At 46.1% G+C, this 22559-nt stretch overlaps 1 protein-coding gene across 5 annotated transcripts in view; it reads left to right on the top strand.

Annotated features, from left to right (window-relative positions):
- Window positions 1-22559, top strand: part of SLC12A8 (solute carrier family 12 member 8) — a 44643-nt gene that overhangs the window by 7719 nt on the left and 14365 nt on the right. For 4 of the 5 annotated variants that reach the window (XM_042827355.1, XM_042827356.1, XM_042827351.1 and 1 more), the window contains 3 exons: window positions 868-1099; window positions 15395-15508; window positions 21804-21891. In XM_042827355.1, coding sequence (XP_042683289.1) covers window positions 868-1099; window positions 15395-15508; window positions 21804-21891 — 434 coding nt within the window. The remainder of the gene's footprint in view (window positions 1-867; window positions 1100-15394; window positions 15509-21803; window positions 21892-22559) is intronic. The other variant, XM_042827354.1, reaches the window with a different exon arrangement.

The raw sequence follows: 22559 nt of genomic DNA, 5'->3' as shown, positions 1-22559 counted from the left end.
TGGGGACTTCACAGACACTTGACCCCTGATCTGGAGATACCGTATTTTATTGAAGGGTAGGCTTCAAGGATGTTTGAGATGTTGAAGCTCTTTCCTGCTCTGCTCCTTTCTGAGTGTCCTCCTAACAACTCTTACTGGTGCTGATGTGCAGCTGTATACCCTGGCTTGGTTTGCCAGCTATGCTGTGTGCTGAAAGGGAGTGTTGCTGAAATGCCCGTCCTGGAAACCTCTAGAATTGGGGTTGCTGCCCCACAGGGTGATCTGAGGGCTGAACCTGCAGCTGTTTTCTTGTGCTGCGGATGTCCCATCATATGGACTGCTGGCCACCCAGGAAGAGTAAGGGAAATAAACAAGTTTCCCAAGTGCTTGGGGAGCACGGACTGCATAATATGCACTCCTCAAATGTTCAGGCTCCCTTCCAGGAGACAGGGAGCCAGTGAAGCATCAGGCTTTACATCCAAGCTAAATACAGAGTTAAAAGTACACCCTAGGAAGCAGGGAGAGGAGAAGCATGTGGCTGCTGTTCAGGCAGGTGCTTAACTAGGAGCCTTTCTTTCAGAGAAATAGAAGAAGCTAAAAAGATTGACTCAGCCGCTTCTTCCTCGGATAAGCCAGAGAGGTTTCTCTTGGAATGTTAATTGGAGGTACATTTTAAAGCGAGGGGAAAGTTGCTGGTTGCTACTGTGTTGACTCAGGCAGTACATACAGTATCTTACCCACACTGCCTTGACAGTGTCCTCTGTTGTGGCAATAGGGTTCAGTGCCTGTAGGCCAGAGTCACCTTAAACACTACAGTGTGCCAACAGCAGGCTGAGCCGTGCTGCAGGCACTGCACTCACAGGATGCTCACAGACCTCTGTCCTTCAGTGTGTTGCAGGTGCCATGTACATCACTGGCTTTGCAGAGTCCATCGCGGATGTACTGAACCTCAGCAACATCTGGGCAGTGCGAGGCATTTCCCTGGCGGTGCTGCTGGGGCTGCTCGGGATCAACCTGGCAGGGGTGAAGTGGATCATCCGCCTCCAGCTCCTGCTGCTCTTCCTGCTGGCTGTCTCGACGCTGGACTTTGTCATCGGGTCCTTTTCACACCTCGATCCGGGTAAAGCTGACGGTCCTGAGCACTGGGGAAGTGGGTGTTGGTTCTTCTGGGGTTTTCTGTATAGGCAACTTTGTGAAGGTACGCATCCAGGCAGAGGTAGTGCTCAGGGCTAACAGATGTGGCAGCAGGGCCTCTTAGAGCAGATTGCCCATGACCATTACAACTTTGTATGGAGGAATTTTTTCTCTGGAAGCCTGGGGCATCCTTTAAGCCTTGGCAGTGTGATGTGCAGCTGACACTAGCTCTGGGCTGCCCAGCTGAGAAAGCACTGCTGAATTCCTTGCCCAGGGCAGAGGCTAGTGGTATGGAGAAGGAAGTTGCTGGGGTTTTGAAGAGTATCCTCTGTTGCCTTTACCCAGCCTGACAGCAGCCTGCTGTGGGGTGCCCAGCATGAGGCAGGTAGTGGGGGCAGCTGGGGATGGGCAAGGCAGAGGGATGGAGTTCCCTGAGCACCCTTCCCCTCTCTGTGTCTTCATCCCTAGAGATGCTGGTTGGGAGCCCACCGCAGACTGTAAGGAGCTCATGAGCACTGCAGCCAGCCCTGCAGCAGTCACTAAGTGTAATTAGCTGAGTAAACAGAAGGTGTCACCTTTTTCTTGAGTTCTGCTGCATCAAAAAGCATCGTAAGGGGGGAAAGTTCAAGAAACCCGCTAAAGCAGCTTGTGGAAAGGCATCTGCATTTCATATTTAGCATGTGTTCAGTGTGAAATAGTTGGCATGTCTTGAAGGGAAAGCAGCTAGCCTGCTCCAAGCAGCTGCTGTGCGCAGAAGTCCTTTTCTAAAGGAAACCATGCGGGTTTGCATTCCCTTAGTGCTCAGGGGTGACCTTTGTATAGACCCAGAGACCTATAAGGAAAGAGAATGAAGGTTTTTTGTTAGCTTCTGTGTTTGTTTTTTTTTTTTTTAATTCAGCTTCTGTTTAAGAGGACGGTCTGAGCTTGGGCTGGGTGCTGCATTTCCCCAGCAGGCCTCTGAGTGGTGTGTCAGCACCAACAGTGAGCATGGCCTCTGTGGGCCTGGGCCTCTCCTGTGCACCCGTTAGCAGAGCGCCTTCCCACCCATGCTGGGAGGGGTGTGAGCAGGTCGGGAAAGATGCTGGAGGTCTGTGCTGCCGCCAAGCACTGTCTGCTTGGGTTTAACCTCCATGAGTGTGCCTGTCCATCCCAAGGGCCTGGCGCCCGAGCCCATGTGTGGTTGCGCTGGGTGGGGGCCCTTCGCTCGTCCCCCCCTGTTCCTCAACCTCACACCCAGGCGTGCACAACACGGGATGTGGGCCAAGCTCTCACTCCCTTCCTGTGGTTAGGCTTTATTTTTAGTCGGAGGACAGGCCCTATTTAGACAAAAGGGGTTCTCAGCAGGACTTCCCGCTGCTTTCTCCTTTCCCTCTCCACGGCTTGCTGTGGGGAGCACTCAGGGCTGTGGTCCCTTCTCCAGATGTGGCTGTCTCTGTGGAGGCTGCGGGGTTCAACCTCGGAGTAGAGCCAGGAATCCTGAGAGGCACTGCATGGAGAAGCTGTAAAGAGCAAAGGCAGGAAAAGCGTTTGTGTATTTAGGTGCAGGGGAAAACGAACAAGCAAACAAAAGGTGAGAATCACTGGCACTCAGAATCAGACTTGCCTTGCCCAGGTGCCACCAGGCTGCAGCATCCCTCCCTCCTGCTTAGCCCCAGACATTGGCATGGTCCCAAGATCCAGAGCTTCCTTTGGGGGCCATGGAACTCTAAATTTCCCCATTGGATCCAGCCAGTGCTTCCCCAGAGATGGACATGGTCCCAGGTTACTGTGAGGGGTAGATGGTAAGGAAAGGGGTAGGTGGTAAGGAGAGGGGCTCCCATGCCATCTTTCTGCTGGGCTCTGAACCAACCCAAGCTCAGTGTCACCTCCAGAAACAGTCACCCTCATGTAGCCCGCCCCCCCCCCTCCCCTTTCTCCCCACCATGTCTCCTCATGGCTTTCTCTTCTTGCTAAACCTAATGCAGGTGAATTGAGAGCAGACAGATGGGACCTTGTGTCCACTATGCTGCTGAATAACGTGTTGCAGGCAGAACTAGGGTGCTTGGGTTTCTTGGCTTGCATAAATGCTGTAGATCCTTGCTTCAAAACCAGTCTGTGTTACTCTGAGGGGGAGCAGTGAACATAAAAGAGAGGATGCTGTCTGTCCACAACCAACTCCTCAGAACATCGTGTGAAACTTTTTGGCCTCTTCACGTACTGAGCATTAGAGTCATGGAAAAAGAAGATAAGACCGCTGTTAGTGCCCACACTTTTATTTTCCTAGCATATCTCTGCTAATTTTTGTGTAGGGTGACTCCCAAATACTCCTTTCAATTAGGCGCCTGCTTTCCTGTTTTGGCAGTTGCTCACAGGTACCCTGCTACAGCCCAGCGGCTCTGTGGGAGCAAATGGGGAGGGGTGGGGTTATTTGGGGGGAGATCTGGTGTTAATTGGGCTGTGCTTTGTTTTGGTGGTGAGATGAAAGGAGTCACAGTACAAGCAAAAGTGCCCCCAACAACAGCCTCTTTAATGTTCTTAGAAGAGGGAAAGAATTAAAAATATGGATTCTGTTGGCAGGGTGTTAGATAATAGGAGGGTGGGGGTCTGCTTGAGTGAGCAAGGCCTGAGGTTTGCTTGGGCTGGGGCTCCCCTCCTGCAGCTTGTCCAGGAGCCGAGCCTCTCTCCTGGTGGAGCCCAGGCAGTCCCCCATCATGCTGGGGCTGCTGGGAGTCTTTGGAGCCCTCTGGGGCCCGGACCATAACCCCTGCTTGCATCCAACCCCCTGCAGCCCCTGGGCGTGCTGCTGCCAGAGAGCTGCTGGTTGGGATTATTCTTCACACAAACCACATCCTTCGTGTCTCCCGCTTCTGTTGTAGCCTTTTGACAGTATTCTCACGGAGCTCAGAAAAACGTTTATCCTCACTTCTTCCTCTAAGGATGAGCCTTGTGAAGGATTTCTCCTCATTGGGTGTCTCATGGCTGCCTGGGAGAGCTGATGCTCTCTCTCCTGCCAGGGGAGGGGACCAAAGGGGACATTTGCATTGGGCTGCTCTAGCAGAAAGGGAACCTGCAACTATTAAAATGATGTGTTTGTAAACACATTGGTGCTGTAAAGATCCCTAAAATGCTTTGGAGACTTTGATGGATTGAATCAATTAAATGTATTCACGTATATTTAACATGGAAATGATCAAAGCTTCCTAATCAGAGGATTTTGCTTGGCCTGGGCTGTTCTCTATTGTATTTTTGGGCACGAGGGGTGTGCCCGTTTTCTAAGAGAGGGTGCAGGAAGGATGTGTGTGTCAGAAGATGATCTGCAGCTAATCCCAGAGGCTTTATCCAGGCTGATTGCTGACTTCCTGGCTTGAAACACATCTGGAAACTGGCATCATATTCCAAGTAGGAATCATGGAGTGAGTGGCAGCAGAAAATCCCACTTTGCTACTGAACAAGGTAGAGCTAGTGGCGAATAAAAGCAGGAGGCTGCTAATGCGATCTTTATTTATTAAAAAACACGCGATTGCTTTCCCCAGGTTTTTCCAATTATAGCACATTGAATTGGAGTGACATCACCTTTGAGTGGAGGCCAGCCTATTCAACAGTCTGGAGAAGAAATTTATTAACTGGTTACCTGCCAATTGTCTGGGCTAGGAGCTGCAGCACAGATGTGTTTTGAAAAGTGATAACATTGTTAGGGGGGCTTGTTTAGGTATGGACAGGAAAGCTACATCAGTCTCTCTGAAGTAGGTGTTTAAGGCAATTTGGTTTAAAAAAAAAAAAAAAAAAAAGATGATAAAATATGTAGCTTGACCTGTCAGTTTTCTGCATGGTGTGTTTCCACAATGTCCCCAGCAGCCAGCAGCATCTCCCGCAGCGGTGGTGAGGAAGGGATGAAAGCTCAGGGATGAGAGCAGGATGCTGTTTTTTCCTTTCTTATGGATTTTCTTCAGAATCTGCAGCCACCTGGATTGCTGTTCTCTTGACCTGTCCCTGCTGGCTGGACCTCAAGCAGCCAGGCTGGAAAGCAGGTTATAAGGGGATTCAGTGTTCCAGTCACAACTATCCCAGGCTGTTCCCTGATTACTGCTGCTGAAGCTTTGGGTCTCCCAGGGACTTGAGAACCTGCTGATATCCTTTTTTTTTTTTTTTTTTTTTTTTGTATTGAACCTCGCTGAACACCTGTGGTGCTCCCCTTGAGTTTTGTCCATACAGGAGCAAATGTCATCTTTAGAGTGTGTAGTGTAGGGGACGGTCCTAATGTTGCTTGATACCCTACAGCATGCCACTGCACTCAGGGGCAGGCTGGGAGACAGGGCTGCCTCATGTCCATCCCTGGAGCAGCAGAGGTTTTGCTTTTGTCTTATAGGTGTTAGTTTTTAATTCATTTAATAGCAGCAGCAGTAGGAATTAGGCTGTTGGTTCAGCCTGTGATAGTACGGGTATGATAAACACTGCTGCTGTATCCCCCTGCTGCAGGATAGGTGATAACCCTCATGATTTATCGAGGCGATTTTGTACATGGTTCGTTTAACCTTTACTTCCTTTGCTGTTTCCCTGCGAGGCACTGCTAAGCTCATCTCCATCGAGCTTGCAACTAAACCCTAAAACACATCAGTGGCTTCATTGGTGGATGCTCTTGCTGCCCATGCTGCCTGTTGGTGGATCCCCGAACTGGGCAGGGAGCCGACTCAGCTGCAGCATGGTGCCCTGGGATTTGTCCCTTATTAGACATTGCCTTCCCATGGGCTCTCTCTGATAAAATCTCTGGGTTCTCTGTTTTTGTTTAATTGTTTAATGCTAGGGACCTCACAAGACGGTCTGGGTGTGTAGCATCCCATAATCCCTTCATCTCTCCCTGTCCCTGTGTTTAAACTAGACAGCTTTATTTAATTGCATTGATTTTTTTGTGTGTGTGCCACTACATGATTCTTTTCAAATGATGGAGATTTTGTGCCTCCTTGTATTCCATCCCTGCAGTATTTAATTCCTGTCACAGTTCAGCTGTGCCCTGAATCAGCTTTCCTTATTAAGGGGTTTAACTTAAAAAGATGATTTCTGGATATTGGATTCTTTCTGCATCCACTTCACTTCTAATTTGCATTCCTATCCAGAGGGCTGCAGAGGAAACTTTGTGCAGGATATGGGTTCTTATCTACTGCTCATCGTCTTCCCTGCTGGCTTCTGTTAACAGTTCGTGGCCTTCTTTGACCTTAGGTGAGAGATTTTAGCCCAGTTGTATGCGCGGGGACCTGCTGGTTCTCCTTGGTTTTCTTTTCTATCAAAGAAAAATGTGTTCACTGAACAATGTGGGTTTAATAGGGAAAATGTATCCTTCCATTTAAACTGAATTCAGTGAATGGCTACAAACGACAACAAAAAATCCTTTAAGGTGACAGTATCTTGCTCAGCCTCTCCAAAATCGAACAGTTTTGATTCACAGTTCTGAAGCTAGGCTTTGAGCTGTAGCTGTGTGAATTCTATCAAGGATACTGAAAACCTCCCCAAAATAAAATAAGAAAAAAATCAAACAATCAGTTTGGGTACAGAATAATAATAGTAAAAAATATATATATGGAATAGTTCTCTTTTAAATACCATTGTCATCTAGATAATATATCTGAACGTGGGAGCATGGGATGTTCTACTCGTGAGTATAGCACAAGAGCATGCAGATCATGACAGGATGTAGTTGGTTTTGTTCCACTGTGTCCAACTGCTGACTTTGGGAAAGTGGGGATTCATAGAATCATAGAATGGCTTGGGTTGGAAAGGACCTCAAACACCGTCTGATTCCAACCCCTCTGCCTTGGGCAGAGCTGCCAACCGTTAAATCAGGCACTGGATTCAATTGACGTGGGTTGGGCTTTGGCCCTGGCAGCAGCCAGTGTAGCTCTGAGCTAGGAACAGGGTCACTCCAGCTAGCCCAGAGGATGTGTGTCATCGCCTCTGCAGCTCCGGTGCCATTCGTTTTCCTCCAATTGTGCCTTGGCTCAGCCCAAATTCTGGTTTCTTAAAGCTGGAATTTTTCATCTGAGAAGTTCTGCAGAGCCACCCACAGCAGGGACTCTGGGTATGGCTTCCAAGAAATACCACTCAAAATAAAGTATCCCATTTATGCAAAACATTTTCCTAGAAAAAGGTGAAGCAAGGGATGGTTTACTTCTTGTACTCCTTGTAATGAGCAAAACCATTTCCTCTGGCAGGTTTGAACAGTGCTGAACAAGCCAGGTAGCGGATACCACATCAAGATGTAAAATAGTCATGGAAGTATTTTATGTATTATGGCAAGACCGATGCTTAGCATTAAGTAATATAAAACATAAGTGGACTTCATAAATACCCACGTTAAAATATTTTTCTTTTTTTTTTTTTTTCTTCCTAACCAAGATTTCAGATTTTCTACCTGCAACAAATGTCTTTTGTTGGGTCTTTTTTTGCCTTTCTGCAAAAAACAGTTCAAAATCACCAACCTGCGCAGCCAGCATAGATGCCGAATGACAGTACCAGCTCCTCCCATAGGCTTATGTCATTGGTTTTCCATGTCTCCATGCCCCAGGAGCCAGTTGGAGGTGAAGCAGGTGGGTGCTGGTCCATGGGGCACTGCAGCAGGAGTGGGGCAGGAAAGAGTGTTCCCTCCACAGGGCTCCTGCCTGGCTGCAGGAGGGGATGGTGACCCAAAGAAGAACATTGCTTCATCAGCACAAACATCAGGGACTGATTTAAGCAGCTCCCTTTGTTTATTATGGCTTCTGTGCTATTTTGAGCTGCTGGCCGGCTCCCACTGTTGCAGACCTGTTGAACTCTGGGGGATGAAGGTGCCCATGACCTGATAGCTCTTGTAGCCAGGATGTGCCAAGGTTCCTGTGACACGAGGAGATGAGAGGTGGCACCGATGGGATGCATTTATTGCAGGTCACACACCCTTGGACCCTTTTGGGGTCATAGGGCAGACAAAAAGGATCCAAATCCTGTGAGGGTGGTGAGGTGGAACAGGTGCTCAGTGTGGTTGTGGATGCCCCATCTCTGGAAGCATTCAAGGCCAGTTTGGATGGGGCTGTGATAGAGCTTCCCTCAACTTGGTCTAAAGAGAAGTACTGCTGCTGATAGCAAGGGGTTGGAACTGGATGATCTCAAACGTGCCTTCCAACCCAAACGATTCTGTGGTTCTAGGAAATACTTGGATTTACCATGCGTACAAGGAACTGATAGTCCCCTTGTGTGTTTTTGGCTTGTTTGCTTATATTGCGGAGATTTGCATGTGTGTGTGTGTTTTACAAAGTTGCCCCAATGCACTTCTTTGCTTTGGTGTGAGTTTCCAGTGCCTTGATCTGTGCACCTCCGTGCCTGTCACAGCACACCAGAGTATTACAGCATCCAGCAGTCAGCCTTTTTCAGAGCACCCCAGACAAGGCAGCAGGATGCTCTGCTGAATCCTCACACTTCTCTTTGCAAATGCTGTCACGCTGCATGCTCATTTGTCCACTCACAACAGAAATATTTTTGCTGATATATTGCAAAAAAAAAGAAGTAATAATAATATTTGGGCTGGTTGATTGCTCTGCAGCAGCGTTGCTGGCAGCCACGCTGCAAATGGCTGTCCCTGTGCTGAGGCAGGACCCAAACACCCTCTGATCTTCCCCAACAGGTGCAGCTGAGGGTGGTTTTTGGGAGAGGGTTAAGGCTGGGATTGCTCAGGGCTGCCGCTGCAGGAAGCTGCATTGTGTGCTGGCTTTAAACAGGAGGTTTGGGAGATCAGCGCTGGATCAGAAAACAGGGACTTGGGAGGAACAAACACTCGCTGCTTCAGAAGGGCGGTGATTTCCTTTTGGGTAAACACGTCATTAATCTAAGGGAGCACATTCTTTTCCATCAAAAGATAAGGGATTCGGGTTGCATTTCTCAGGGCTTGTTCTTTTTAGATTGTTTTAACTGTGGCTTTCACTCCTTCAATTACAGGCTTTATATAATCTCTCATTTTGGGTTTGCCGCTCTTATTATTATGGGTGCAGAGAAGGTCTCGGACAAGGGAACTCCTTTCCTCCTTCCTTTAAAAATGCTCTGATCCTTCTTCTCTCTGTGTTTTGCCAAGTTGTTTTTTTTTTCTTTCTGTAGAATAAAATATTTCTACTTCTTGTTCCTTGCAATAGTGATGCATTTAAACACACTTCTGCAGCTTGTCCTGACTTACAAAGCTGGCTCTCCAGGAAGCCAGGAGAGGAGCTGAGCTCTGCTCTGCTCTTGTGCTCTTGCTCTGGCTGGGAAGATGCCAGCTGTGGCACCCAGCTCCATTTTTGGACCTGTTGGTTTTTTTTTCTTTTACTGGAGCTGTGAAATCACTTCAACCCACGGGTTTTGTTCTGTGCTTCCTGGCATTGAACCCATTTTCACAACAGCAGCAGGGCGAAGGAAACTCATCTGGTGACAGATGTGTCAAGCTGGAATTTGGTGATGAAATTGTGGTGTTGAGTCTATAATAGCTGTGATTTTATCATGTATAATCATTGACCTGCATGCATCCAAGAGCTGCCTACTCAAATCCCTCAGGTTTGGGGTGCTGGGGCTGAGATGGGGCTCTGGTGTGCTCTGGGACAGAAGGATGTGATCATCATTGGACCAGCAGGTCAGGCAGGAGCTGTGGGATTGACAAAGAAAAAGGTAACTGAAATGCATTTGATTCCATGGGTGCGTCAGTCCCCAGGTACCAGTGAGGCCACCCATCTCTCCTCAGCCCCCTCACCTCCATTTCCCCCCTGCAGCTCTTCCCCTTTATTTATGTTCTTTCCCAGCCTTCCAGCTGAAGTACACACATCCAACAGTGAAGCAGAAGATGTCCTGAAAAAATGTGAAAGCATTTTTATATCTGTGCGAGTTCAGCAAAGGTTATGTTTGTTCTCAGAACCTGCCAGCACGGCTCTGCCTCTGTCAGTGCTTTGCATTCCTGGCTCTCCAGACCCCCATCTCCTCAGCTGTGCTGGTGGAAATCTGCTTCTGCGTTGCACAGCCTTGAATTCCAGCTCACAGTGAGTTGAACTTCCCTTGGTGTGGGAAGCTGCTGTTCATGTGGTTGGTAGTGGGTTTGGGTGAGTTTGGTGGCCACCAGACTATCCAAAGACAGATTTCATCTGCGGGTGGGGGAAGGATAGTGTTGCAAGGGCTTCAGGAGATAATTTCAGTCCTCTGCTGTACAGCACTTGGGTGTACAGACCTGCATAGAAATGAATTTGCTTTAGGCCACTCAACCTGATTGACCACGACTTTCAAGAGCTACCAAAGTGACATGCCTTGTCCCCAGCCCATAAATCCTGCTCTTGTACCTTGTCCTTGGCTAAGGGGACGAGGAGGGAGAATAATACAACTGTGTCAAGAAGGAATGAAGTTTTATCTGTGGGGCTGGGTGTACGAACTGTGTCTGCCTCCTCCATGCCGATGTCCCCAGAAACCTCCAGTGCCCACATGGGACCCTGCACTGGGAAGGATCTCAGTGGTGGCCAGTGGGAATGGCTGGATCTTGGAGCTTGTGACAGAAGAGGGAAAGTGAGAGAGAGGAGATAATTATGCCAAGGCTCTGTAATTACTTTTTGGCTCTCCACATGGCATATCACACAGGATCTTGGAAATGCTGGGTTCGGAACTGGGCAGTGTGCTGCAAGACAAACGCTTCCAGCTGTTCCTCTGCAAGCACATCTCAGTAAGTGCCTCTCTGTGGCTTTTCAGGCAGGAATGTGTGGACCTACTTATTTAGGAAAAGAAAAAGATCCCAGCACTTCAAGCCTTCAGTATCCACCTTCATAATTAAAGTCTCTAATCACAAGCAGAGCGCGGTACTTGACAGCCTTCAGGGAGCTGTTTCTTAAGGTAGTTTTCCATTTTGCATTATTTCGCTCCGTGGTCAGGCCTGCCTCCAGGCCAGGGTTTACTTAACCTTAAGCTTGTGAACAGGCTCATTGAATTTGGCCAGGACTTGAATAATCTGTAATGAGCTCCAGGTTGTCTGTGTGCATTTGTGTAATGAGCTGACCCCGCACTGCCACCATCACATCCCATTCCTTCTCTGGCCTTTTGAGTTGTGCCCTGAGCAAGGGAAGCCTGCTCAGATACTTTCATCCCCACTGCTGGGGAGAGAAAAAGAGCAAGAAGTAAGCCCAAAGCACAGCTGGGATGGAGGGAGGAGGCCACTGCCTCTGCCTGGGGTCTCCACAGGAATCCCCAGTTGGCTTTGTAGTGCTTGGGGGTGAGGATGCTCATCCTGGAGCCTCTTCCGCCTAGTATGTTCTAGGTGTTGTTTTGTTGTTTGCTATTTAATTTTAATAAGGGCAACTAAAAGGAGGTTAGGTGAGGTCTTTGCAACAAATAAAGCTTGCCAGAAATGGGTAACTTAGGGAATATACTCTTTTAAATTCAAAGAATGTGCTTAGATTTGCGTTGAGTTTACTGGAACGATTTATATCTATGAAGATTTTTCTCCAAACACACAAGGAAAAAGATCAGAAAATGATGAAACATTTCACAGAGACATTGAAATGAAACACTGTGCCATGGAAATGTTAAAATGTTTCATCTAGATTCAAAATCCAATTTCTTTTTCCCTACAGTGACATTTTTCATTTGAAATAGACTCAAAATCTTCTTTTTTTAAAAAAAAAAAAAAAAGGAAAAAAAAAAAGGGAAAATAAATCAATTAGAATCCCAAAATGAGAATAAATCTTTTGAGGTTGAGCGAAATACTTTGCCTTGAACCTAAAGCTTTTTAGTGTTTTAATTTATCAAACGTCACAGAAATAATTCAGATATTGGTTTAAGTCAATTTTTCCCCCTTCTCTTATTTACTTCAGCTCAGCCACTTGAGAAATCCATTATTTGCCTTCTTCTTATTGAGTATCTAATGATGTAAATAAATTGTTACTGCTTCTTATTGTTCTTTTCCCCTAAGGCTGAGACAGCACAAGGAAGGAATCGGCGTCTTTGCCTTGTAACATGACACAGGGAAGATTGTTGATCCCCCTTCAATCCAGCCCACTGCAGACCAGCAGGAATCAGGCTCATAAAGAGCATGATTTAAAGGCTGTGGGGTCACATAAATTAACGGAGAGCAGACATTTTGTCGTGAGTGATACAGGAGGAGGGAGGGGTACGGCTTGCATCTCACATGCCCAGCAGTTAGCTAAAGGGAAGAGATCCTCTTGCAAAAATTAAAAACCGATTATGCCTTGTTGGGAAATCAGAGAGCCAAATATAGACCCTATGGCGTTTCCTTCCCTCCTCCTTCCGAAGTGCGGCCTTTTGAAGTGCACTTTAAATGGGATGTGGATAATTGACTCCATGAACACCCGAGTGAGTGCTCTGTTGATTTAACCAATTGGTCTCAGTTGCTGATTCCTGTTTTGTTTTGGATGATTTTCAGCCCAATTGCCCCATTAGCTACAATTAGGACTGTTGATATGACTGACAAAGGGTGGCCAGGCTTGCCACAGTGGTGGGCACGATGACAGCCAGGAGATGTTCACAGCATGGTGCGCTCAGCTCTGACTTGTGTGTAGGGAGTTGACTTAAATTGATGGTCGTTGCCCAGCATGGCTAAAACTGATCAAAAGGGACCTGCGTTGTGTTTTACAGGAGGGTGACTGACTGAAAAATGGGGCTGGCATAAGAAGTAACATTTGGATGAACTTTTCTTTAATAGAGGTAGAAAGCTCCTGATCCTGTATAAAGGGGAAATTTTGAATTGCTGGGCTTCCTCTGTCCCACCAAAGCTGCAAGAAAAGGAAATAGAAGTAGGACAGAGCAGTTTGTGTATCCTGTGACTTTTTCAACAAATCTGTTGCTGTCATGTTCAAGTAACATCTGCCATTGTTTCGGGCTGTGTGCATATATACAGATAGTCTCTGCCATCCAAGATTTACAGTTACGTGAATTAAATGGGAAAGGGAACAGCAGGCAAATGAAAGGAGTGTGGGAAATCATTTGGCTCCTTAAGGTTGGCGGAGATTGGTTGCACCAATACTGTCCATTCGTTGTGCTGATTGCAAATGCTAAGGTATTTCGTTCTGCACATCTCCTTGACTTTAAGGTATCTGATTGTGTTAACATGTTCTGGTTGTCTCAGAGGATGATGGCTAATAACACAGGGAGTTATTTGACCGTATCCCACCTAATTGTGTAAGCTGGACCTGAGTACAGGTCTTTTTTTCTTTGTCTCTCAGAAACCTTAATACTAAGAGCTGTGTAGAAACTAGTGGGCGGGGGTTGCAGTTCAGATGTTTCCTGCTTCCTTTCTTCCTCTGCAGGTCAGATGAGAGACTGAAGGGTCTCAGAATCTCCCTTCGGCTGTGGCATGGCCTAAGTGGTTATACAGAAAACAGTCTGGTTATGTACTTGGCCTTTGATATGAAAAAGGAGACAAAAAGGTTGTACCTGGTGATCTTTCAAGTCCCTTCCAGCCTGGGCTGTTCTGTGATTCAATTAATCAGGCTGCCTGCATCAGCTTGTCATTTAGCTGTATAGACCCCAAGTCCATCTGGAAGACCCCAATCAGAGATGGTCTATTCACAGAGAAGGAGATTGTGTCTGGTGAGGTTCTGCAAGGTTTTGGTTTGAGTTCTTTGGTGTTTTCCTTAAGCACTTGGATGATGGAAAACTGAACGTGCAGGTTAAATGTGCTGCTTGGATCAGCTGATGGGATCTGGCTTCTAGGTGACTGCACACGTACTGGGGCAGTGGCATCAGTTGAGACAAACAAAGTCCTACAGCCTGTCAGAAACAGTTGGCTGTGCCAGTGCAGGATGGGGACTGTTCCAAATGGGTGAAAGGACATGATAAAAGAAAAAAGGCAGATAACATAGAAGATGGGCAAGAGGGAGCAGCAAGTGCTTCAAACAGGGTGGTGATGGTTGGGCAGAAGGGAAAACCCGAGGCAGGAAAATATGAGAGTAAATCATCCCGAGAGCCTGGAGTCCATGGGAGATTTTCCAGATTGGTTGGGCAAACTTCTGTCAAGAGTGGTATAATTCTGGTTGATGCTGCTCTGAAGCATGAATTGGAGAAGGTCTGTCTATATACATGAGTCCTCAGGCTGAGTTGAATAGTTCCCCACCTCTTTTGTTTTAATAGCAAAACATTTCTATGAGGAGCGGATGAAGAATTGTTTGACTGCAGACTGAGACTTTTCTTGAGGAGTTTGATAGAAGTTCTGCAGCCAGCACTTGTGCTGTGGGCACAAATTCTGGTTAAGATTGTACGGGCTTTGTCTGAAAAAAGGGTTTGGGTCTAGTCTTGCAGGAATGTACAACATACACAAATTCCCCCTTTGCAGCTTCTGTAGAAATAGTTTAAGCAGGCTTCTGTGAGGTCCGGAGGTCAGGGTGTTGCGCTGAGCATATTCCCTTTAAGTCTCATCTGTAGCTTGTTCCTTGTGAAGGTGACTGGAACTTCTAAAAGCCTGGCAGCAGGAGACCCATCCATGTTTGGGCAACACAATGAATGCAGATGTAGTAGGAAACTTTTGATTATCTCTAGGATTTTTCTGTGGCAACTTCAAAGCTCTGTGGTTAGTTATATTCTGACACTTTAAACGAACATGTCTTGTGTTCAGAACTCTTGATTAACTTTCCAGTCGAATCTATTGTCCAAACATCATTAGTGCTGCCTTTGAGGCATGGGACAGCTTTGATGGAGTCGTTTTTAAATTTCTGGCTGTCACCCTGCACAGCCATAAACAACATCCTGCCTGCTAATGAGAAAATTCAAGTTATTGCAGTCACATGTCTTGTGGAAATAATTTGTAGTGGCTGGAAGAAGAAATAAACCAGTTTTGCTCACCTCCCCCCACCGCAGTCACAAGCATTTGGAGTGCTTATATGGAGGAGATGTTTCCACAACAGAAGATACTCCATTAAAAAGCAGCATTGCCTGCTGAAAATGAAGTTATTAATTTTGTAGATGTATCTTTAATTCCTTAACCTGCTTTCTAAGTTATCTTTACTACCCATAGGTTGTGATGGTCCTTGGTGGGCAGGTTTCATGGAAAGGTGCTGATGGCAGGACTCACTATGAGGCAGCACAGCTGAGACGTGCTAGCAGTCCAATCATTGTCACCCATGTCTTTGCCTGGCATTGGTACCCACTTAACCATGCTTACCTCTTCCCCCACTAAAAAAATTGACATTCGCCATTTCAAACAACCACTGGAAACAGCTACTGCTCACACTTTTTTGGGGGTGAAGGGGCTGTCACCCAAGACTGAGTTGGCTGTCCCACCATGTGTGCAGTGGCTGAGATATTCCTCTTTCCCTCCCTGTGTTTGCAGAGCACGGCTTTGTTGGCTACTCTGAAGAGCTTTTATTTAACAACACGCTGCCAGACTACAGCCAGGGGGAGTCCTTCTTCACTGTTTTTGGAGTGTTTTTCCCAGCTGCCACAGGTACGGTGAGTTTTATCCTCCCCTCCACAGGCACATCTCCTGGGGAGATTCTCCAGGCTGCTTGTCAAGCCTGTGGGTTGACGTGATGGTGTTGTTTCCTCCCCTCCAAGGATTAGGCAATCTTGGCCAATGTTTTGGGGCCACAGGGTTCCAAGCTTTTTTAATTGTGATGATCAATGATTCACGTTGCTAGATAAGCCTTGCAATGAGATTGTTCTGGATGGGAGGGAAGGGGATGGGAGGACTCTTGGTGGCTGAGCTGGGCTGGTTCCAGCACCCAGGATGCTGACCTACTGCTCTCTGCACTGCCCACACAGCAGGACTCATGTTCATTAAGTGTAACTTCATGCTTTTATGTCATTCCTTCTCTTAAATTAAGAGGAAGATCGATGTCCCCTCTCCACAGCTGGTACTCTCTAGTGCGAATGAAATAGCTATCAGTTGGAGTTAAAATACCTTTTGTTGATGCTGTTTTTTAAGCAGTAAAAAGTACTGATCATGAGCAGTTTCCATAGCAATGAATCCTTGGATTATAGGATGAATTTGCAGAGGATTAACTCCAAGCAACTAACTGAAAGTTGTTAGTGGAAGTGCTGCGGTACAGAGAGAGAAGCTGAAAGGTTTTGTGAAGCAGATGAGCTGGAGAAATAATCTAGCAGAATCACTTTGTCAGGTGTACCTAGAGCCCAATTTTTCCTTTGAAATCCTCTCTCGCAGCTTACCAGGCTGGTTGTTGCCTCCAGGTAGGCTTCCTTCTGAAAAATTTCCTTGCCCAAACTGTTGGCACCATGGAGCAGTTGGCTGCTGCCCTCTTCCTTATTGCTTTGGTCTTACCCACGCAAGTCTCCCGGCCGCAGAAGGAGACCTTCTTCAGAGTCCTGCCTCTGATTCAGGAAAGCGGGATTTTCCAGTTCCCTGATCACAGAAGAAGGAACAGTTATGACAAAGCTGTGCAGAAAATTGCCATGATTAACCATATTAAATGGTTCTTCATCACTGCTAATACCTGGCTGCTAGGATGAAGGCCAAAACTAACAGATATAATTTATTTGAAGTCCTGGCAGCATGTTGCATTATTAGTTAGTGGTTGTAACACCAGTAGTAATGTTAAATATTCTCTAAAAACACGTTTGGGCTGATGTATAATTACTTTGGTTACTGCGGATCTTTTTCATGTGTTCTTTTTTATTGTTTAGTTATTTACAGGATTTAAATTGTTGCTTTGGAGCAGCGATGCCAGTGGTACCATATAACACCACCATTGTTCCTGTTATTGCTGTTTATAGCACCGCAGTGCTTAGGAGCCTCGTGAAAGAAAACGTAATGCTACATGGGAGAACTTGTGATCTGATTAAAAAAGATTAAGAAGGCAAGAGATGGGTGTCAAGGCTTTTCTGTTCCAAATCACAGCTGAGAGCCCTGTGCAACTTCAGAGCTCCCATCTCCAAGAGCTGGTGCAATGTCTTAGCCTGAATCCTCACCCAAAATGGAAGCTCAGTACTGCAGAGGGGATGCCAGCTTTCCCAGTGCCCCACATTCTGCAGACAAATGCTGCCCACTGCATTGCAGGCAGGAGGACAGGAGGGTGCTCCTCCCTGCCTGGCAGCAGGCCCAGCAGCACAGGCGGTCTGCGGGCTTCCAGGTGACATTGCAGGGATAGTTTTGGCAGCAGCATTAATAGCAGGCTGGAGGGATGCCACACAATTGCCAAGCCTCTTCTGCAGGGCAGAAAAGAAAGGAATGGCAAGGATGCATGAACATCACCCCCAGCTGCACCTCTGCTTTATCCTCCTGAACCATTCCCTGCACCATCCCTAAGCAGTTTCTGCTTCTTCTGGAACCCCCTTGGTGATGTGGACAAAGCATTGGCAGCACAATCCCATGCATTAAGTTTTTCAATTCAAGGAAAGTTTCAGCCAAGCAATTTGCTGTTCAGTGTGGGGGGCTGCTTTGAGCCACTTTGAAAAACTAATTTGACCCAAAATGATATTTGGTTTGGCTTTTATTATTGAATGTTTTGTTTATTCTTTTTAATTTTTAGCATATGTTGATTCACAATTTAAGATGCTGTTCTAATAACAAAGGTTTTTTAAAAAGTGTTTAGGAAATTGTGAAACAAGATGTTTGGGCCCTTCTGAGATGAAGTGTTCCTTTTTGAAGTGAAACTATTTTGATATTCTCAGGATAAACACTTTATTCTCCCTTTCCAATTGTTATCTGAATTCAACTGATTTCAGTCTGGTCTCTAGGACATGGCTAAAAGTACTTCATAGTTGCTTGTTTTCATCAGAAATAGCTCTGGAAGCTGCCGAAGAAGACAACTCAGATTTTCTGTTTTAAGTCAGAGGCAACCACGTTTAGAATAATAGAATCATGAATGTTGGAAAGACCTCTAAGATCATCCAGTCCAGCCATCATGCCATGCCTGTGACCTCTCTAGGCCACAATCCTCAGTGTCACATCCACCCTGTTCTTGAACACCTCCAGGGATGGTGACTCCCCCATCTCCCTGGCAGTCTATGCCACTGCACCACCATTCCTTCTGAGAATAAATATTTCCTAATATCCAACCTGAACCTCCCCTGGCACAGCTTGAAGCCATCACCTCAGCTCCCCATCTAAGCAGGGATGTGCATGACAAAGGAGGCTCAGCAGCTGCCTGCCCACAGAAACGCATGCAATTGTTCAGCAGCCACACAACTGCCAGTGCAGCTTCAAGATGAAGTTAAGCATTAGTGTTGTGCAGGGAATGATTTTCTTTCTACCAGATTCCAAAGGTTTTCAGCTTAATGAAAGAAGTGTGTTATTGTGTGATACGATAAAGTAAGGTGATGTTTGAGCAGCATTACTGGAAAATGTCATTGTGCTGACACCAGTTCTGAAATAAACCATATTTGGCACTTGCAAAATGACAGCAAATAGATTTAGAAGTTTTGGGCTAAGTTATCAGATGATGTAAACTGGCACAACTCCACTGGAGTCTGTGGAGAGATGCCAGCTTACATCAGTGGAGAATTTGGCCCTTTTAAACAATCAGCTGCAATTCCAATCTCAGATTTTCCATTCTTCATCTCTTGGTTGAAGGAAAAAAGAAAAAAAAAGCTAACAAACTAAACACCACAAACTTTCGCATTTTATAGTAATTTTTCTGGAAAATGCAATACAATGGCAGTTTGCAGGCAGTCGTATCTACAGTTATAAACCATAGCTGGTAGAGCTGTAAGCCAGGGTTGGTGGAGCTGATGCTTATGTCTAATGTACAGTGTAGGTGGTCTCTTCATGCACGTATCCACTGCCTGGATGATTCCCAGGTCAGGATTACGCTGGGAATAGCAGCAATGTACAGACTGTCTCAGCCATAATTTCCTGGCTGAGCTGACTGTGTTTTCATGCTTCCTTGTCCAGCAGCTTTGTCATTATCTGCCGCTCTCCGAGATAATAGCTAGTGTGGAAAATCCAGCCTGCTATCTCGTTGAAACAGAGAGGTGGATAATTTTCTCTGTGGACAATCTGCAGATAGGATTGCTTGAGTTCAAAAGGGATTGGCCATTTCCTTGTGGAATAGATCTGTCTGGAGGATGAAATGTCCCAACTTCTCTACTTGGTTGGATTTTATGTGCAAGTGCACGTATTTTTGTTCTCTTTAGTAGCTAGTCTTGCAAACCAGCCGAGCTCACTCTTTGGCAAGGGGTGACCAAAGCTATTAATAGTGGAGTTTGTTCAATTTCTTTTATTTTAATTTGTTAGAAAGGAATTGGGTTGTCCTTTTGTCCTTTCATTGAGAAGTGAGATGGTTAGTTTGCTGCTTGCACAAGGTCTTCTCAGTTCCACTCTTCAGCAGCTGGCACCCTATCTGGATAATTTCTTTTTGGCAGGTGGTAGAGAGATGACTTTGACATTGTCTGTACTTCTGTACAAGAAGATTCTCAAGTCTGGGAGTAGTCAGCATGGAGGAGGCAGACGTTCTCAGCCACTCAGACCAATGCTATTTTGGATCTTGTAGTGGTGACCTTGGCCTTTGTCAAAGGAGGCTGTGACACTCTGGTGACCTTGGAGGTTCTGCACTGGTCTGGATCTGACCCCTAACCACGAGGTCAGTCGTTGATCTTGGTGTATATAGGCTCTGGCAGGCCATTTTGGGCTGTACCTTATTATGTGTGAATCTCTGCAAGGGAGGCAGTGGGGTAGTCAAGGCCCTGCAGTTATCAGTGCACAAGTGACTTCACACCTTCATTTTTTTTCGTACTTGGTCCAGAAAAACACCATATTGGTGTTTCCCCAGTGCTTTGCTGAGGTAAGAGCTTGATTGAGGAGGAGGTGAGTCAAGCTTGAGCTGGAAGATACAGAAGTGGTGCCAAGTGTTTGGGAAACTTGGCCAAGAGGCACATTGGATTAGCAGCTGTCCTTCTGACAACAGCTTGCTCCCTTTGGAAGAAAAATGTAGGGTATTCTGCATTTTCTGCTTTCCCCCTGAAATGCAGAATAGCATGTCACTGAAGAGTGCCTCATGGATGCTCCATGTAGTATGATGTTTTTGGCTGTTCCTATAGACTTCTGCCTTCCTACATTTTCTGACCTCCAGCTAAGCCTATTGTATAACTCTTGAAAAAGGAGCAGTGCTTGAACAGCACTTGGAAACTTTATCTGGCGAAAAGTACACCAGCTGATGGGCTTTTACCAGTGCTACACAGAACTACATCCACAGAGCAGTCTTCCAGGAGAAAATGAGCAACTCGGTTTGATTTTTAAAGTAAGTCTCAGGGATTTGAATCTGATCTGAATCTGGAAGACGGCTTCTCTGGAAGCAAAGTGCCAGGGCACCGAGGTTCTGGTGGAGAGAATGATAGAAAGAGATGGCTGCTGGGTGGGCCTGAGACAATCAAGGGGAAGAAAAAGAAAATAAATGAAGTGCTGGATGCTTAGCTGGTGTGTTTAGCAGCATGTGAGTGCCTTGTGCTCATTAGCGTGCCGAGAGAAAGTGTTACAATTCCCACTTAGCAGATGGGGCCATGGAGCAATGAAAACGTGTAGGAAAGCCCAGGACAGAGCAGGCAGATGAGCTGCTGATCCCTGATTAGCAACAACCATGGCTCCCTGGTGGCCATCCATCTGTAGCCCTGCAAGGCCTTTAGAGAAGACATCCATCTGGCTGAGCTGGGATTTATCTGCTGTGCTGCAGGATTTGTTGTGAAACTGACTGTCCTTTGCTGAGAAAATTCTCCCAAAATGGGACAGAGATGGGCAAGAATGAGTGTCTTAGGGAGGCTCTTGTCCTGTCTTCAGATTGTCTGAATTCTCATTGGAATTCTAAGTCAAGCATTTAATTTACTTATAGCAGATATCTCAAATATTCTGGGAGAAATTTGGGGATAATTTAATGAGAAAAGATGCACTTTTTTGCCAAGTCTGGCATGACTCTCTTCAAATGTGAGTAAAGTCTCTTAACTCTTTTTAGGCTGGGGTTCCCAGCCCTAAGACAGAGTTGTCAATCCTTTGATCCTTCTTGTTTGCCTTTCTTGCAGCTTTTGATGGTGATTTGTTAAGCTGAGGACTGTCACTGGTCATGCAATACCCTGTGCTCTGGCCTAAAATGATATTCCAGTGCTTATTGTTCTGCAGGTGTTTTCTGTGATGCTTGGGATATCACTTACCTGCTCAATGCTTTCATTTCCTTATCTGCACAGCAGAGATAATGCCAGTCCAGAGCCTTGAGTGATGCTTGCAGAGAAGAGCCCAAGGCTGGAAACTGCCACCTACGTGCATATTCCAATTCTCTCTACTAAATGCATGGAGTAGTCATTGAACACAGACATTAAACGCTGCATTAGTGGTTGTCCTTTGTGAATGCAGACACCTGCAATTGATCTGCTCTGACTGACTGGGGCTGGTGGGACAGGACAGCCTGCTGAATGCAAGCTTGTGATGAACAGTGGCATTCTTCTTTCCAACAATCTAATGACACTGTTTTCTATCATGTTTGCATTAAGATAAGATGGGTTTTGTTGGATTTCTGCTTCTTCACACACCCCTCCCCCCAGTATTGTTCAAAATGGACAAAGAGTTCTTTGTAGATGCGTTAGCAGTTGCTCATTTCCCTTGAGACAGGAGCAGTTACTTACCAAGCAGTCAATGGGAGGCAGTAACCCTACGCGTGGCAGTGCAGTGAAATGATCTAGTTACTGTTCTGAAGTAATCGATGAAGTGACTGATTAAATTATGTTGTATATTGGAATATATGTCACGGATGCTATAACTTGGATTAACTCTAAATTGTATTTATGTCTACAAAATATAGGTGTGATGGCTGGGTTCAATATGAGTGGAGATCTCCAGAAGCCTGCTACCAACATTCCCCTGGGGTCTCTGGCTGCTATTGGCACCTCGTAAGTAATAGGCTGGGGAAAATTTACTATTTGGAGCCTGCCCTGGATGTGACCAATCCATTTCATATTCCCATCAACCTTTTATTACTCAGCCATCTGGAAAATTAACGTCTGGCTCTCATTCAAATTCTCATCCATTACCACCACCTACTCTGGGTGGGTTGGAGAGGAGATCTGTTCAGTGGATACAGAGTAAGTCCTTCCTTACTGTTCAGCTTCCTCTGTTGGATGGGATGTGTGTTGGTGCTAGAGGGGTTATGCCATTGCAGCCTGGCTGTCCCCAAGCGGCATGCAAAGTTCTTGAAGGCCTGTGACACGTGGTTTTGTCACTTATTGCTGCTGATTTCAAAGCACTGTCTTTGGAAAAAAAAGAAAATGTAATTGTTCTTACTGGGGAAAATGAGGCCAAGAGTGGTGAAATGATGAAATGACCGGTGTGACTGCAAGGCTGGGGGAGCAGAGCTCTCCCCCTGAGAAATGCTGCTTTCCAGAAGTAATGCATTGTTATGTGTTAAAAAGTACCTCAGTAGCTCCTTTCCTGCTTTCATTGCCGATTAAGCTACTTCTGAAAATATTATATTAATTGCATACCCAGCTTGAGGCAGAAAGGGGGGATCTTCTGGACATTGTTGAATTCCTACTGCAGCTGGTGCTCGTTTTGTTTTAGA

Source organism: Centrocercus urophasianus, unplaced genomic scaffold (genome assembly GCF_019232065.1).
Source record: "Centrocercus urophasianus isolate 14NV4802_14NV808 unplaced genomic scaffold, USGS_Curo_1.0 seq_28, whole genome shotgun sequence".
In the NCBI taxonomy this organism is placed as follows: Eukaryota; Metazoa; Chordata; class Aves; order Galliformes; family Phasianidae; genus Centrocercus; species Centrocercus urophasianus.
The sequence above is the reverse complement of the archived record's forward strand: the minus strand, read 5'-3'. Positions and strand labels throughout refer to the sequence as shown.